The sequence below is a fragment of the Schistocerca cancellata genome, chromosome 3, assembly GCF_023864275.1.
Source record: "Schistocerca cancellata isolate TAMUIC-IGC-003103 chromosome 3, iqSchCanc2.1, whole genome shotgun sequence".
NCBI classification, from domain to species: domain Eukaryota; kingdom Metazoa; phylum Arthropoda; class Insecta; order Orthoptera; family Acrididae; genus Schistocerca; species Schistocerca cancellata.
This window is the reverse complement of record NC_064628.1, coordinates 436298366-436314124: the sequence shown is the minus strand read 5'-3', so window position 1 is coordinate 436314124 and position 15759 is coordinate 436298366. Positions and strand designations below refer to the sequence as shown.

Here is a 15759-nt window from a genome sequence, read left to right as displayed (position 1 = left end):
GTGTTCAGTGAGTGGGATTTCCTCAGTGCACCAGCCCTTTACCCTGACATAGTTCCAGGGGCACACCTTATCCATAGTCAAATGCTCAAACACCTATTGATGGATTGCCAACATTGTGTCATAGCCATTTAAAACTGTATCTGGAATAAGTTTAAGTTCCCAGCTTAGTAATGAGGAAGCTGATTATCTAGGTACTAAAACCTGGTAGACACCACCTTGAGAGTCACAGCTATTGCCCAATTAGTCTCCCTAATGTTCTCAGCATGTTGATTGAATGTGTGGTGAGCTAGTGGCTGTGTTGAGACTTTGGGTATGTTGTGGGGGCCTTTTGAATCTGCCACAGAACTGTTTTCACCTAGGCTGTCCTATTGCTGACAGTTTGGTCTGCCTGGAGCTTGGTATCCAGACAGCTTGTGCCCGCCAACACCACCTTATTGCTGTCTTCAGTTTGCAAAGGGCTTGTGATGCCACATAGTGTCGTCATATCTTCAGTATGCTACATGAGTGGAATCTCCAGGGACCCACGATTTTTGTCCTTATGTCACCTTATTTCTTGGGTTCAAGTTGGTGCTTCCCACGGTACACTCTGTATAAAAGTGAACAGGGCCTCGCAGGGTACTATATTGAGTGTGTCACTTTTCCTTGTGGCTATCAGTGGTCTAGTTACAGCTGTGGGTTCTACAGTGTCACCTTACTTGTATACTGACAATTTTTGCTTGTACTGTTGCTTGTCAACTGTAGGTGTTGCTGAATGCCAACTGCAGCATGCCATATGAAAGGCATCCTGAGCACTCACTCATGGTTTCAACTTTTGGCCACCAAGACATACGTCACAGGCTTCTTTCGCTGCTGTTCTGTCCATCCACAACTAGAACTCTGCCTCAAAGATGAGTTGCTGAACATGGTGGAATCTTGAATGAAATTAGTAGAGCACTTGCCCGCAAAAGACAAAGGTCCCAAGTTCGAGTCTCAGTCTGGCACGCAGTTTTAATCTGCTAGTTTTATGGTGGAATCTTGTTGTTTTTTGGGACTGGTCTTCGGTGCCTTGTTGTAAATTCCTCATCTTCACCAGCTTAAGAAGAGGTGCTGGTCACTAGCTGGGGCGCAGATCTCTCTCTATTTCTGTTGCTTTATAAAGCTCTGGTAATGTCACATCATGATTATGGAAGTCTGGCATGTGGTTTGGCATTGCAGATGCTGGAACCGATACGCCATTGTGGGGTCCGACTCACAACAAGTGGCTTTTGGAATACCCCTGTGACCAGCCTACTTGTGGAGACTGGGCCCTCCTCTACGGACCAGACAATAATAGTGACTGCTCAATTATGGGATACACATTCGCTGCTCTCCTGAGAATCCGAACTACCATGTTCTTTTTCCTAGTAGGGAGTTCTACCTCCCAAAATAGAGGCCAGGAGTGGAGTCACAATTGCAGCACGCATATTGTGTCCACTGTGAACTCCAGCTTTCCTCATTGTTGCCTCTTGTCAGAGACTGATCGTGTATGCCCCTATGGTGTGCACCCCACCCTCAGATCTGTCCCGACCTATCCTTTGGACTGAAAGACTTTGTTGACCCATGGTCTTCTGCCACCTATTCCTAGCTGTCCTTGATGCATTTCCAGGTTCAGAAGTGGTATGCACTAAAGGCTTGGTGGTGACTGATGAACCAGTTTTGCCTACACACATGCAAGGTGCAGTGAACTGTTCTCCCTGCCAAATGGATGCATTGTATTCACTGCTGAATTGATGGCTATCAAATAAGCCCTCATTCACATTTGTTCTTGCAAGGGCGAGATTTTCATAATCAGCTGTGATTCCTTGAGTAGTCTTCAGGCTGTTGACTAGTTCTGGACCCCTGGTCACATATGGATCCCAGAGAATGAACATGCCTACCAGTAGGCAACAAGGATGCCAACTTTGGAGATAGTGGAACAAGCTCTTCCATCATCTTAGTGCCATCAGTTGGGAGCTTAAAACAAAGAATAATGTGCTCTGATTTCTCGGAACAAACGGTGGGCAATAAAGGGGACTCCAATCACGTAGCAGTCTTTCTTTCATGCTTCTTGCAGGGAATCCACCATTCTCTTTCTGCTTTGTGTTGGCTGTTCTTTGCTGTCCCATGGCCATATCCTATGACATAAGGATCCACCCCATTGTCGGTGACCTACATCGTACTGGATTGCCCAAATTTGGCTACCTTATGACAAAAACTTAAACTTGCTGACATGCTGCCTTTGGTGCTAATGGATGACACCAAAGCAGCTGATCTGGTTTAATGTGTGTTACTCATGTAGGTGGTTTCTACTTCTTTTTGTGAGGTAGGCTACTTTGGTCCGGTCAGCTACTTGAGGGACTGGGGTGGTGCCCTGTCACCTGTTCTGATCCAGGGGGTCCATCTCTACTGCCCTTCCAACCATTTTACTCTTCTTGTTCATTTACATTTGTTATTGTTTTAATTTCATGTCACTTTCATTCACTGTCCTCAGATTTTATCAACTTGTTCACATTGCTAGTGTTCTTGTGATAATGGAGGTGAGGCAACACTGGTCAGGTGCAGAGAATGCATCTCCCACTACATAACATGCCCTGGGGTCCTCCAGCTACTTTCTGGGTGGAGCAATTCACCCACCTTACTCCTTCTCACCTCTCTCTCACTTCTACTTTCTTCTACCTCTCAGTTTTATTGATTCTCAGTTGCAATTAGGTTCATCAGGATTCATCATCTGTGTCCTTCCTCTATGAACTAGGTTGAAACCCATGTCCTGCCATCCTGGAGCTTGTGCTTAATCTCTAATGACTTTGTTGTTGATGGGATGTTAAACACTAATCTTCTCCCCCCCCCCCCCCAAATGACCAAATCAATTCAGTTCTAAAAATACTACACACTTAAGTGAAAGTTGACGTTAGAAGCATGCCCATTACTTATCTATGTGCAGGCCAAAATGAACATAAAATCAGCAGTGGGACTTGTCTTGTTCTCTATTTGTTGCTACAAGAAGTACAGATAGTAATTTAACTATCTATTATATATTGTTGTATTGCATTTTCCTATTTTTGACAATGGAGTCTCATATGTTACAAAGGTTTGAATTGGTGACAATTTTGCTGTGAACTTGTTGTAAGTATACCATTGGTTGTTTGATATGTTTGTAGCAGTATTTTACAGGTTTAAAAAGCTGTTCTTTTTAATTTTGTTCTATTTCTGTGGCTTCAGTAGATTAAATTGAAAATTCATGTACTGATTATTTTTCTTCATGAGCAGGCACATGCATGATCGTGTAAGACGGAAACGTGATATGACCAAATGCTTCAATCAGATTCAGGTGACACGGCACCGTGATTTGGAGACTGGTATGAATACTGTTTCATATAAACTTGCAGAAGTAAGACAGATGAGTATCGATGATGCTCCAGTTACAGTTCTGAATGTGAAGCTCCACTGTGATAAGCTACTGACTCCATGGTGTGAGTGTGGTTCAAACAATCCCTCAGTACAACGAACTGCGACAGCCAGCAAGCTGAAGAAATCTGGATAGTAAAATGCTAAAGTACAAATATGTTGATATTGTTTTCAGTACAGTATTATATAACATTTTGTAACAGTGAGTTGACAATAGTCATTTTGTGTTAAGATTGGAACAGGCGTAATATGAAGGTGTTTTGTATTGTACTTTTTGTATTGTTTACTAGCTAGAAGTTTGCTACTTTATATTGTGTACCACATATTTATTTTCTGTTATATAATGTTTTACACTTCTAAATACATGTAATGTTACCTTTGCACACAAATATAATGTGCATCAGAAGCTTTAAACATAACGTTCATTGTATTTGTTGCTACTTTGATGTTGTACTCTGCATATTTTAAGAGATTGATAGGTAGAGAAATTTGCTGTATGATAAATGTGATACCTTTTTATAATTACCCTTTCTGTTTTGTTTGTGCCAATTTAAAAATTTGTGGAATGTGTTTTAGACATAGGTGCAATGCCACTTTTTGTCCATATGGCCTTGCTTTCACACGAAGTTTTGAAAGAGGACATTAAACAATTAACATGTGAAAGTAAGAAAAATGAATGTTTAATGTGTTAAATAAGGTCTCCTGGTGCATAATATTTCTGGGAGTAGACTGGAAATTGTAATTCAAAGGAGCAACGTCATATTGCAATAGTACCTGAACACAGAGCAGTAGACACTGAGCTATTTAATCAGATGTAGCTGCTGTGTTGTAAAGTGTTCTCGTGTTGATACAGTGAATTGAATAATTCTGTTTGTCGTGTGACTGTGATGTTGTCATGCCTTGTACTGGTTGTTGATATGACAGTCAGGTGCGCAATGGGCAGGATGAATAGTATCAGTGCAGTTAGATTGTGTGTGTCAGACACAAAGAACATTCTATATTAGAAATGCAGGCACTGGGCTTTTGACATGCCACTGAGTCAAGGATGTACAGAGAGTGCCTCACTTTCGCAGGTGGGTGATGGATGAAACGATGTGTTGATGGCTGAATTGCTGTCAACATATACAGATAGTAATACAGAACAGAAGCCATAATGAACAAAATCTCTTGCCAACCACCACTGGCCAGCACCAAAATCATCCACTAGTTTGGCGAGACACTGTGCCGCACCATTACCTCAGTTAACCACAAGGCACTGAGATTAGTGTAGGCACAGAAACATAACATAAAGGACTTGAAAATTGGAAAAAGGCCATCTGGTGGGTGATCGTTAGTCCACAAATTTTCACTTTTTATTTTTTTTACAGAAACAAAATTAGCTACACTTGATAGGTTTAGATGTGCCAAGCACTAATATGAACATTACAATTATCTCTTTGGTGTTTCATGTTCAAAGTCATGCGTTTGGGGCATTACAAGAGCTATATGCAAAGGCGTTGTGACAAGGATTCCTCTGCCATGAATGAGTGAGGTGGACACTTTGTAACGATTCATGTTGAATGTTACTTAACTTGTTTCTTCTGCCTGGTCCATTGATGAATGAATGCGAAATTTTAATGCTTCACAAAATTTATTCACATTAATCGACATCCGAACTGTGCACTCGTCATGTAAACAAAACACGGACAGACTTCACTGATTTCTTTGACTTCCAAAAGTAACTTCAAAACTGACTCCCTGCAGCATCGCTGCATCGCTTTATATAGAATTTTAACAATAACTTCCGAAATAAAGATTATTAATTTGTTCAATTTTGATTTACAAAACATAAAGAAACTGATGTTACAGCTGAATAAGGTATAAAATACAATATTCAGTGACAATATTTTGTAGTAATATCTTTAGTTTTCCATAAGAAAATCATTCTGAACTTTAATTACAATAATGTCTCTCGTATTATTTTAGTTACGTAAAGTTTGGATTTGGTTACTAATATTCAGTGGTAGTACAGAGCTCGTGCTTTATCCAATTACATACATAAAATGCACAAATAAGGCCTCAAATTCTGGAAACTGGAAAACTGAGAGGTGTAAACAATTGGAGAGGTAATTAGAAATGTAATTACAAAGAATTTTACAGAGGAAGACATAAAAATAAATAACAAATGAAAATACATCACTTGCTAATAACTTCCAAGCAGTTTCTCAAGAGCATTGATTTTACAAGTTAACATCTCTGCAGTCTCTAAACATCTCTGCAGTCTCTAGTTATTTATTGATAAGCACTTATTACTTCAATTTCTTGATTAGTTACTTAATTTAGTATATGTACATAATTTTATCAATGACAACTATCCACTGATAATTACAACAACGCACGTCCTTTCAGAGCATTCCACATGCCTTTGCAATGAATATGAAGTTTTTTTATCTAATAGGACAGAATGATATGTACGAAGACGGACATACAAGGCATTAGAAAGCACTGAATTGTCCAATAACTATCTGGATGCAAATTTATTTATTTATTTATTTATTTATTTATTTTTTTATTAAAGGGTGGTATCGGACATTTCATATGAATTTTGGGGAAGGCTGTATCATTATAACTTACAGTACAATTTGGAAACACTGCTTTACACTATGACTCATGTGCACACCATCCAAACATGGGAGCATTGAATGTGGAAACCAGGTGCAGTTGTAATTGTCAATGGCCACGGCTATGTGCTCTTGTGCTGCATTAATTCACTTGTTACTGGAATGGGTTTCATGGCAGCTGGCAAAGAATGTATGTAAGGTGAAGTTGAAATTGAAGAATTGTGTTATTGTACATGGAGTACACATTTACAAAAATGCCCCACACCTGCAATAACACGCCTGATAACTTTTGTTACATCAGTGATCTGATAAGGATGTAGACCTTCCTAAGTGTAAAGTCAAACTCTTGGTCTCACGACTACGGCAATGAGAACTCCTCACTGACACAGTATATATAGTATATCTCTCTCTCTCTCTCTCTCTCTCTCTCTCTCTCTGTGTGTGTGTGTGTGTGTGTGTGTGTGTGTGTGTGTGTGTGTGTGTTTCTAGAATGGCAGAAAAAATTTTAGTGTCATTTCAGTACTGAAGGTGACATTACGTTGTGCAGTGTCATTGACGGTTTGCTGGAAGACCTGAACAGTACGTACAAACCAAGTGAGAGGGGAATCTTGATAGATGGCTCAAAAAGAAGCCTGGAGGCATAGTAATAAAGACCATCCATTGCTGTCACATGTGCTGCCTTAGGTAAAGAAAGTTATACCAATTTCAAATATGTAGTAAATTTTGTTAATTAAAATGAGCATGAATGGTGTATGTGGAGATTTCAAAGACATTGCAGTGCTGTTAGGTTTGCAAGTGGGTTTACACTAAATATTGCTGCTACCTGTGTGTGTGTGTGACAGTCGCTCACGAGATGAAACGCTATTTGCGTCCAGGAACAGTTGTGGTGCCTGGGTAAAAAAATATTGCCAAAGAAACTCTAGTGAATCCAAACAAAAATGTTACCCAGCGTTACACTTTAAGTGCTTCCACCTTCACCGCAGAGTGTCTGGGTCACAGTTTACTGTGCAAGCACCATGAAGCTGAGGGGTGGCATACAGACCCTGTGCTCTTGTGAAGTGGGTGTGACAATGGAAACTGCGTCTCCCACCTCAAAGTGTTCCCAGAGCACTGTGGTGCATTCAGTGATGATCACAGTAGGCGGTTCCAAGTGGACACTTCTCACGGAACTGCAATACTAAGGACAGTGGACTACTGCTGTGTTGGCTTATTTCTGCTGGATGTTATAGAGAAATGCTCCAGGCACCACCCACAATGAGAAGGCAAAGCAACAGCATGAATAAACGAGGTAAGCTCGGGAGCCACATTCAGTCTGATCCAGTCCCGGAAAGTATCCTGTCACAAGTGGGGCACTTTTGGGGTTCTTCTGTGGGAAGTTCTGGGTTTGAGGGGACGAGGAAGTGGCTCTGGTTATTTGCTTCTGTACCAGGTCGGGAGGGTAGTTGTGGGATGCGAAAGCAGCTGTCCAGCAGGGATATGACTTCCTCAAATCCTGCCCTGAAATGCGATCCATCCTTCATGAAATCCTCCCCACTCCACCAAGAGTGTCTTTCCGCCGTCCACCTAACCTTCGTAACCTCTTAGTTCATCCCTATGAAATCCCCAAACGACCTTCCCTACTCTCTGGCTCCTACCCTTGTAACTGTCCCCGCTGTAAAACCTGTCCCATGCACCCTCCCACCACCACCTACTCCAGTCCTGTAACCCGAAAGGTGTACACCATCAAAGGCAGAGCCACGTGAAAGCACCTATGTGATTTACCAACTGACCTGCCTACACTGTGAAGCTTTCTATATGGGAATGACCAGCAACAAACTGTCCATTCGCATGAATGGACACAGGCAGACAGTGTTTGTTGGTAATGAGGATTACCCTGTGGCTAAACACGCCTTGGTGCACGGCCAGCACATCTTGGCACAGTGTTACATCGTCTGGGTTATCTGGATACTTCCCACTAACACCAACCTGTCAGAACTCTGGAGATGGGAACTTGCCCTTCAGTATATCCTCTCTTCTTGTTATCCTCCAGGCCTCAACCTCCGCTAATTTCAAGTTGCCGCCGCTCATACCTCACCTGTCTTTCAACAACACCTTTGCCTCTGTACTTCCGCCTCGACTGACATCTCTGCCCAAACTCTTTGCCTTTACAAATGTCTGCTTAGCTTGAATTTTGTGTGTATGTATGTTTGTGTTTGTTTGTGTGTCTATCGACCTGCCAGCGCTTTTGTTTGGTAAGTTTCATCATCTTTGTTTTATATATATGTGTGTTTATTATGGTAGCAATATACGTGAAACGTAAATCCCAGCTTGCTCGTAAACCTGAGCTAGGATACAATTTTAATTGTGGTATTCGTATTAAGCACATCACAACCTATAAAGACTGTTTACTTTGTTTCCTGCAAAAAATCCACTGTGGACCCGTGAAATAAGTAGTCATGCATGGTGGTACATGCCAGAAGTTCATTAAAATAACGTAAAAACACAAGAACTGACACATTCTGCATGCCAACAAGACACCATTCATGCAGGGAAGGTAATGGAGATGTTTTAATGTTGGAGATGCTTTCGTGAATGATTTGTCAGACATTGCTGATTTGTGCACGTGTACATTTGTGCACAGGTGATATTTCACATATAGCAAGACAATGCACCAGTGCTCACAGATTGTAACAAAATGATCTGAGGAAGACTCCAGATCTCAAGGGACTGGAGTGGCATTGCAAGTCACCTTATATCAATCCTGTTTATCACATTTAGGGTACTATTAAGTGACCCGTGCATGTGTTGGACCCAGCTCCAACCTGTGTCGACAAGTTGTACAGTGGATGGTGGTCATGCATCAGGCTGGCTCCGTAACCCAATCGCTAACATGTGTAATACATGTTACAGCTCTTATTGTGGCAAAATGGACAGCTAATAACTACTAGATATATTTCATCGCATGGAAACATCTCCTTTTCTCTGCTATTAAGTGGATAAATTGCCACTCACTGGACATAGCACCTCTAAAGTTTGCAAGTCGAGTAAAGTATTGATACTACAGCACTAAATTTAAATTTTCATTCTGCTACCTCTGCTGCAATGATCAACAAGTTTAATGTTTTGTTATACTGTGAAACAGAAACTGGTGGCTGGAGGGGCAAGTGTAGAAGATTTTCTGCATGATTCTCCCAGTTTTGATCTTGTGGTACATCTCAATTGTCAGAAATCATAAGCCATTGAGCCTGCACATATCGAGCTGAATCTGGCACATTAAACAGTATAGCCCACAAAACCACAATGTACAAAACAGACATTCACAATACTTTACATGACACACACTTGGAAATGACATGTTTACTTATATCTGCCAATAGAATATCACAGTAATGAGTTCCAGCCAGAAGAAAAAGTTAATCCTTTCAAACAATTTATTATGGTTACAGAGTCATATGTCAAGGAAAAGATTTGTATGTGTGTTGTTGTGGTGGTCTTTCAATCGAGAGACTGGTTTATTCCAGCTCTCCATGCTACTCTATCCTCTGCAAGTTTCATCATCTCCAAGTAACTACTGCATCCTACATCCTTCTGAATCTGTGTAGTATATTCATATTTTTGTCTCCCTCTACGATTTTTACCCTCCATGCTGCCCTCCAATACTAAATTGGTGAACCCTTGATGCCTCAGAACATGACCTACCAACCGATCCCTTCTTCTGGTCAAGTTGTGCCACAAATTCCTCTTCTCTCCAATACTATTCAGTACCTCTTTATTAGCTATGTGATCTACCTATCTAACCTTCGGCATTCTTCTGTAGCACCACATTTCGAAAGCTTCTATTCTCTTCTTGTATAAACTATTTATCATCCATGTTTCACGCACACTGGACTCGCATTCGGGAGGACGACGGTTCAATCCCGCGTCCGGCCATCCTGATTTAGGTTTTCCGTGATTTCCCTAAATCGCTTCAGGCAAATGCTGGGATGGTTCCTTAGAAAGGGCACGACCAATTTCCTTCTCCATCCTTCTCTAATCCGAGCTTGTGCTCCGTCTCTAATGACCTCGTTGCGATGGGACGTTAAACGGTACTCTCCTCCTCCTCCTCCATGTTTCACATCCATACAGGTAGCGACACTCCATACAAATACTTTTAGAAAACACTTCCTGACACTTAAATGTATTCTCAATGTTAACAAATTTCTCTTCTTCAGAAATGCTTTTCATGCCATTGCAGGTCTACATTTTATATCCTCTCTACTTTGACCATCATCAGTTACTTTGCTCCCCAAATAGCAAAACTCATCTACTACTTTAATTGTCTCATTTCCTAATATAATTCCCTCAGCATCAACTGATTTAATTCCATTCCATTATCTTTTTTTTTTTTTTTTTTTTTTTTTTTTTTTTTTTTTTTTTTTTTTTTTTTTTTTTTTTCTTGCAATTCATCTTATATCCTCCTTTCAAGACACTGTCTATTTTGTTCAACTGCTCTTCCAAATCCTTTGCTGTCTCCAACAGAATTACAATGTCATTGGTAAACCTCTAAAGTTTTTATGCCTTCACCATGGGTTTTAATTCGTACTCTGAATTTCTGCTTGCTCAATATACAGATTGAATAACATTGGGGATAGGTTACAACCCTGCCTCACTCCCTTCCCAACCACTGCTTCCCTTTCATGCCCCTCGACTCTTATAACTGCCATCTGGTTTCTGTACAAATTGTAAATAGCCTTTCGGTCCCTGTATTTTATCTCGGCCACCTTCAGAATTTGAAAGAGAGTATTCCAGTCAGCATTGTCAAAAGCATTCTCAAAGTATACAAATGCTAGAAACGTAGGTTTGCCTTTGCTGAATCTATCTTCTAAGATAAGTCGTATGGTCTGTACTGCCTCACGTATTCCAGCATTTCTATGGAATCCGAACTGATTTTCCCCCAAGGTCGACTTCTTCCAGTTTTTCCATTCGTCTGTAAAGAATTCGTGTCAGTATTTTGCAGCTGTGAGTTATTAAACTGATAGTTTGGTAATTTTCACACCTGTCAACACCTGCTTTCTTTAGGATTAGTTATATATTCTTCTTGAAGTGTGAGGTTATTTCACCTATCTCATACATCTTGCTCACCAGGTGGTAGAGTTTCGTCAGGGCTGGTTCTCCCGAGACTATCAGTAGTTCCGATGGAACTAATGGAAACAAGGCCCCAGGACTAGACAACACAACATTCCCATTTGTATGTATATTGTAGTGAAATAATACCATAGCTTCATTCTTGAGCCTTTCCATATTTAATGTATTTTTGGAGGAATTATATGTTCTATTTTTAATGTGTTAATTTATAAAACTATTTTATTCAGATTTGTTTCCATCTGGAACTGTGTGCTCCACAATCATTTTAATAATATTCAAGATGGGATGAACAGCAGCTTTGGTTGTAAATTTGTATCACTTTAATACAACTTTAAATAGATTAAACATTTATGACCGATGCTGCCCTTCATCCTATCTTCAATACTACTTTAGTTTTCATTACATGAACATTCAAGCATATTAATTTTAACTTCAGTACCAAGAAGACGATATGTGTTCTTGCTCCCCACAAATAAAATTGACAAACATACCAATGCAAGAATCATGTGTCCAGCATTTTTATAAACTGCTGTGAGGAGAGAGTAAAGGTGAAGACAGGAATAGGAGCAGAAATAAGGAACATTGCTGATAACTTTGAAGAGGATGGAGGAAAAGCAACAAGAAATATAATAAAAAATTCTTGGACTTTTTGCTGCATGAATTCTGAGTAAAACCTCAAGGTTTCAACAATTACCATATCTTTGTCAGAGCAACCGACTGCCATGGCTGCTGCTGTGGTGAACGTGCACAGCCCATGGATGGCATCTGATTGATTGGTTTAAATCATAATGCTGCAATAGATGGTGCCAACATCAGCACTGGTGGTGTCACCACTGCCACTGGAACGTAAACAATTTTGCCAATTCCCCCCCCCCCCCCCCCTCCACACACACACACACACACACACACACACACACACACACACACTCTCTCTCTCTCTCTCTCTCTCTCTCTCTCTCTCTCTCTCTCTCTGAGAGCTCACTTCCACACACCACGTGGTCTTGCACATTCTAATTTAAACAGTTTATGGTGTAATAAGAGAATTCAGCCCGGGTGAAAAATTTATTTCATTGAAAAGAATTTTGTTTTTACTTGCGAGGCTGTGCTCAGCAACTGCTGATTCCTCAAGTTCTTGATTTTTAATGTGCTGTTGATGTTCTGCACAGCAATCAGAATTGGTACTGAGGGACTGATCATTGTAGGTGCTTCCACACCCACAGGAAATATAAATCCCAGGGACCCTGAGGCCAAGACTGTTCTTTGCTGGGTACAGCATTTCCGGTATCCTCTTATGTGATCAGAAAAAGAGCTCATTCCTCATCTTCCTGGCTATTTCATAGACGTAGCACCACAGAAAGGGATGAGCACAACTGGTAGCTCATTGTTCATTATTTTCACATTTCCTTTTCATGGAGAGTAGCAAGTTTATATCATTGCTCTGTAGCCATTCTTCCGGAACAAGTTCTTCAGACAATTAATTTTGGAATCCAAATGCCCCTCATCAGAAATAGTTTTTAGCTCTGTATATTACTATATGTAAAATGATTCTCAACTGTACAGGATGGTGCAACCTATGGGCACTGAGAAAGAAATGAGTGTGCATCGGCCTCTGGTACACAGAGTGTCACAGTTGCCCATCTGACTTCTGTTGCACCAACACATCTAAAAAATTGCAACTTTCCTTCTCTCTCATCTTGACAATAAGCTGGGTATTTGGATTTGTGATGTTCATGTGCTCAAGAGCTTTCACTCCATGTGGCCAGACTGTAGACTTTTCTTCAGCATAACCGTAAAAATAAGGAGGAGGAAATGAAGCCAAATTTAGTGCATGTTCCTTGGAATGTTTCATGAAGAAGTTGGCCACTGTTGGAGACAACGGAGGACCTATAATTATTCTGTCAATCATTTCATAAAATTAACAGCCATACAAGAAGTAGGTGGTCATCAGAGCATTTTAGAACAACCTTATAGTTTCCAGAGAAAGTGCTGTACCAAGTCTCAATGTGTCTTACAAATGGACTTTTGAAAATAGAGAGATCACATCAAGGCTGTCTAAAACTATCGTTTGGACCAACCCAAATTTGATTTTCTCAATGAACATCTGGGAGTTTTTAATGTAATTTTCACAGCAGCCAACCAACAGAGTCATTAACTTGGTTAGATATTTGGTTAACCTCCAGGTGAAAGAACCAACAAGAGCTCAAGCTTTGTGTTTTGCATGACATCATCTGGTAGACCAGAATTATTCAGCAGCTCCATCATTTTTCTGGCAGGATGGGGTCCCATTTTAGGTATTTGTGTGTATGGTCCTCCAGCAACAGTGACATTTTGCTGTGTGTTCAGAACATCATGGGCACATGAAAATTTGAGAACTTCAGAAATCAGCAGTTGCTGGGCACAGTCTCACAAACAAACATAAAATTCTGTTTGGTGAAGCAAAATGTTTCTCAGGCTTCTATATACTGGGATTCTGTTATTAAAGAGGTGATAGAAATAAGAATGTGTGAGAACAACTTCAATTGGGACAGTGGATATAATTATAGCAGTGTGTGCAGTCAAGCTCTCAACACAGAGAAGAAACAGAGAAATTTGCTAAACTGTTTATGCTCCTACAGCAGTGGCAGTGTCACCAGTGCAGGTATTGACACCATCTATGACAGCATGACGACGTAAGCCAACTGATCAGCAGAGGTCCGAGAACTATTTAAGTCTATCACAGCATCAGCAGCAGTAGTAGTACCAGCAGCAGATGATGATCGTAATAATTGAAAGCATGAGGTTCTAGTGAGAATTGATGTGTCAAGAAGCCTAACAACGTTTCATTCAAGAATGTTATCATGAGAAACTTCGTTCTCAAGAAATTAATAGTGAATTAATTTTTTATTGCTTCATTTTCTTGTTTTTCAGAACTAAGCGTTTCTGAAAATTCGGGATCCAAGGAATCATTTGAAAAAATGACAATGCTTTCACAAAATGTTCTGAGACAACTTCATCCAGAAATTCTGCATAGTGTACACGATTGTCCCAGTCTTCCACAGTAACATTATCAATGGCATTCTCAAGTAAACTTCGCAGATCTTTAATTCTGAATGTGAAATACCTGGATATGACTCATTTCGCTATTGCCCATATATTTTATATTGCATTATAGTGGTACTGGTACTGTAGAAATTAGTTGTGAAGGTTCTTGTAGTGTCTGAATTCCTCCATCTTCAGTTTCATAGAGCAGTCTGAAATTGACGTAGTTTTCCTTCCTAGCCACTGTGTAATTTCTTCTTTCTTTGTGTTGTGGAACTTTCTCCCCATTTTTTGAGCAACAACTGGCATTATCAGTGAGAATCATACACCCTCTCCTTTAAACCATGTAATAAATCTAAGAATCAATGTTTAAACACACATCACTATTCATCTCCTCATGATAACTGCCAGTTGTGCTGGATATGAATATTAGCTTCGCACTTCTGAAGAAGACATATTCTGGTGATCCTACATGACAAGTCGTAAATAAGATTTCTTTGTTACTTACCACTTTCAAGCTGCCACTGCCCTTTGAAAAACACCCAATGTACTAGGAGGTTACAATTAAAGTGCAGCTGCTTACAGAGGTCCAGTTGGGCTGCAATTATCATATAGCAGTGAAACTTCATAAATATGCTAACTCGTTAATATGGGACCGATTTACGATGGAAAAAAATTAGTTCCAATGTTGGCCACCATGTGCAAATCTGGCACTTCACACTGTTTGTATGATCGTATGACATCCACAGCACCATTTGACAAACCATAACGTTAGTGAACAGAATGGCTATTGAGAAGAGAGAGAACTGTTTTATGTAAATGGCAGCAGTTACAGTGCAGTATTGAAGAGTTTCTCTGACTGAAAGGTTTGCGGAGAGGCCTGATTGGATTAAATTGTTTAAAAAAGATGATGATAAAATGTGAAAAACAGATGATCTTGGTGTTGCACCTGGAAGAGGAAGGCCTCCTATCATCCTACCAGGGTTGAAGTTATTCATGAGGTTGCTGTTACTATAATTAATCATGCATGATGCGCCCCTGCTAGTGCTAGTGCTAGTGCTCGTGCTCGTGCAGTGTCACAAGAATTGTCTATCGCATGGTCAACAGCACAGAAAGTTTTGCATTGTACTTTACACTAGTATTGACACAAGATCAAGATTATACAGCATCTAAAACCTCATGGTTTTGCTCTTTGTTTCCTGGTATGGATCAAAGTTGATGGCACTTGGCTGGGCATTACTCTACAGAGCAATGAGGCACATTTTACAGTACAGGGTGCAGTGAATACACAAAATGCCGAATTTGGGGTACATTCAAACTATGTGTTGCGCGTGAAAAGCCATTGGACTTGTTGTATGTGACCGCGTGATGTGGATTCACAAGCACCTTTTATTCTTCGCCCAGTTTCTTTAATTAATTTATTTTTAAATCAATGTTATGCCTTTCTCACTTGTTTTATCTTTCTTGCCCATGTCCCGTGCCTTATCCATTATGTACCAAAACATTTCTATACATCTTTCTTGCATTCAGAGTGCCAGATTTGCACCTAGTAGCCAAAATTGGAGCTAATTTTTTTTCCAGCATAAATTGGTTCTGCATTAATGCATTAGCATATCTATCAAGTTTCGCTGCCATA

The 15759-nt window shown here is 40.2% G+C and overlaps 1 protein-coding gene across 1 annotated transcript in view; it reads left to right on the top strand.

The window, feature by feature from the left end:
* Positions 1-5085, top strand: part of LOC126175179 (beta-1,4-galactosyltransferase 7) — a 33339-nt gene extending 28254 nt beyond the window's left edge. The window contains exon 5 of the mRNA XM_049921770.1: positions 3265-5085. Coding sequence (XP_049777727.1) covers positions 3265-3538 — 274 coding nt within the window. The 3' untranslated portion in view covers positions 3539-5085. The remainder of the gene's footprint in view (positions 1-3264) is intronic.
* The last annotated feature ends 10674 nt before the right edge of the window (positions 5086-15759 follow it).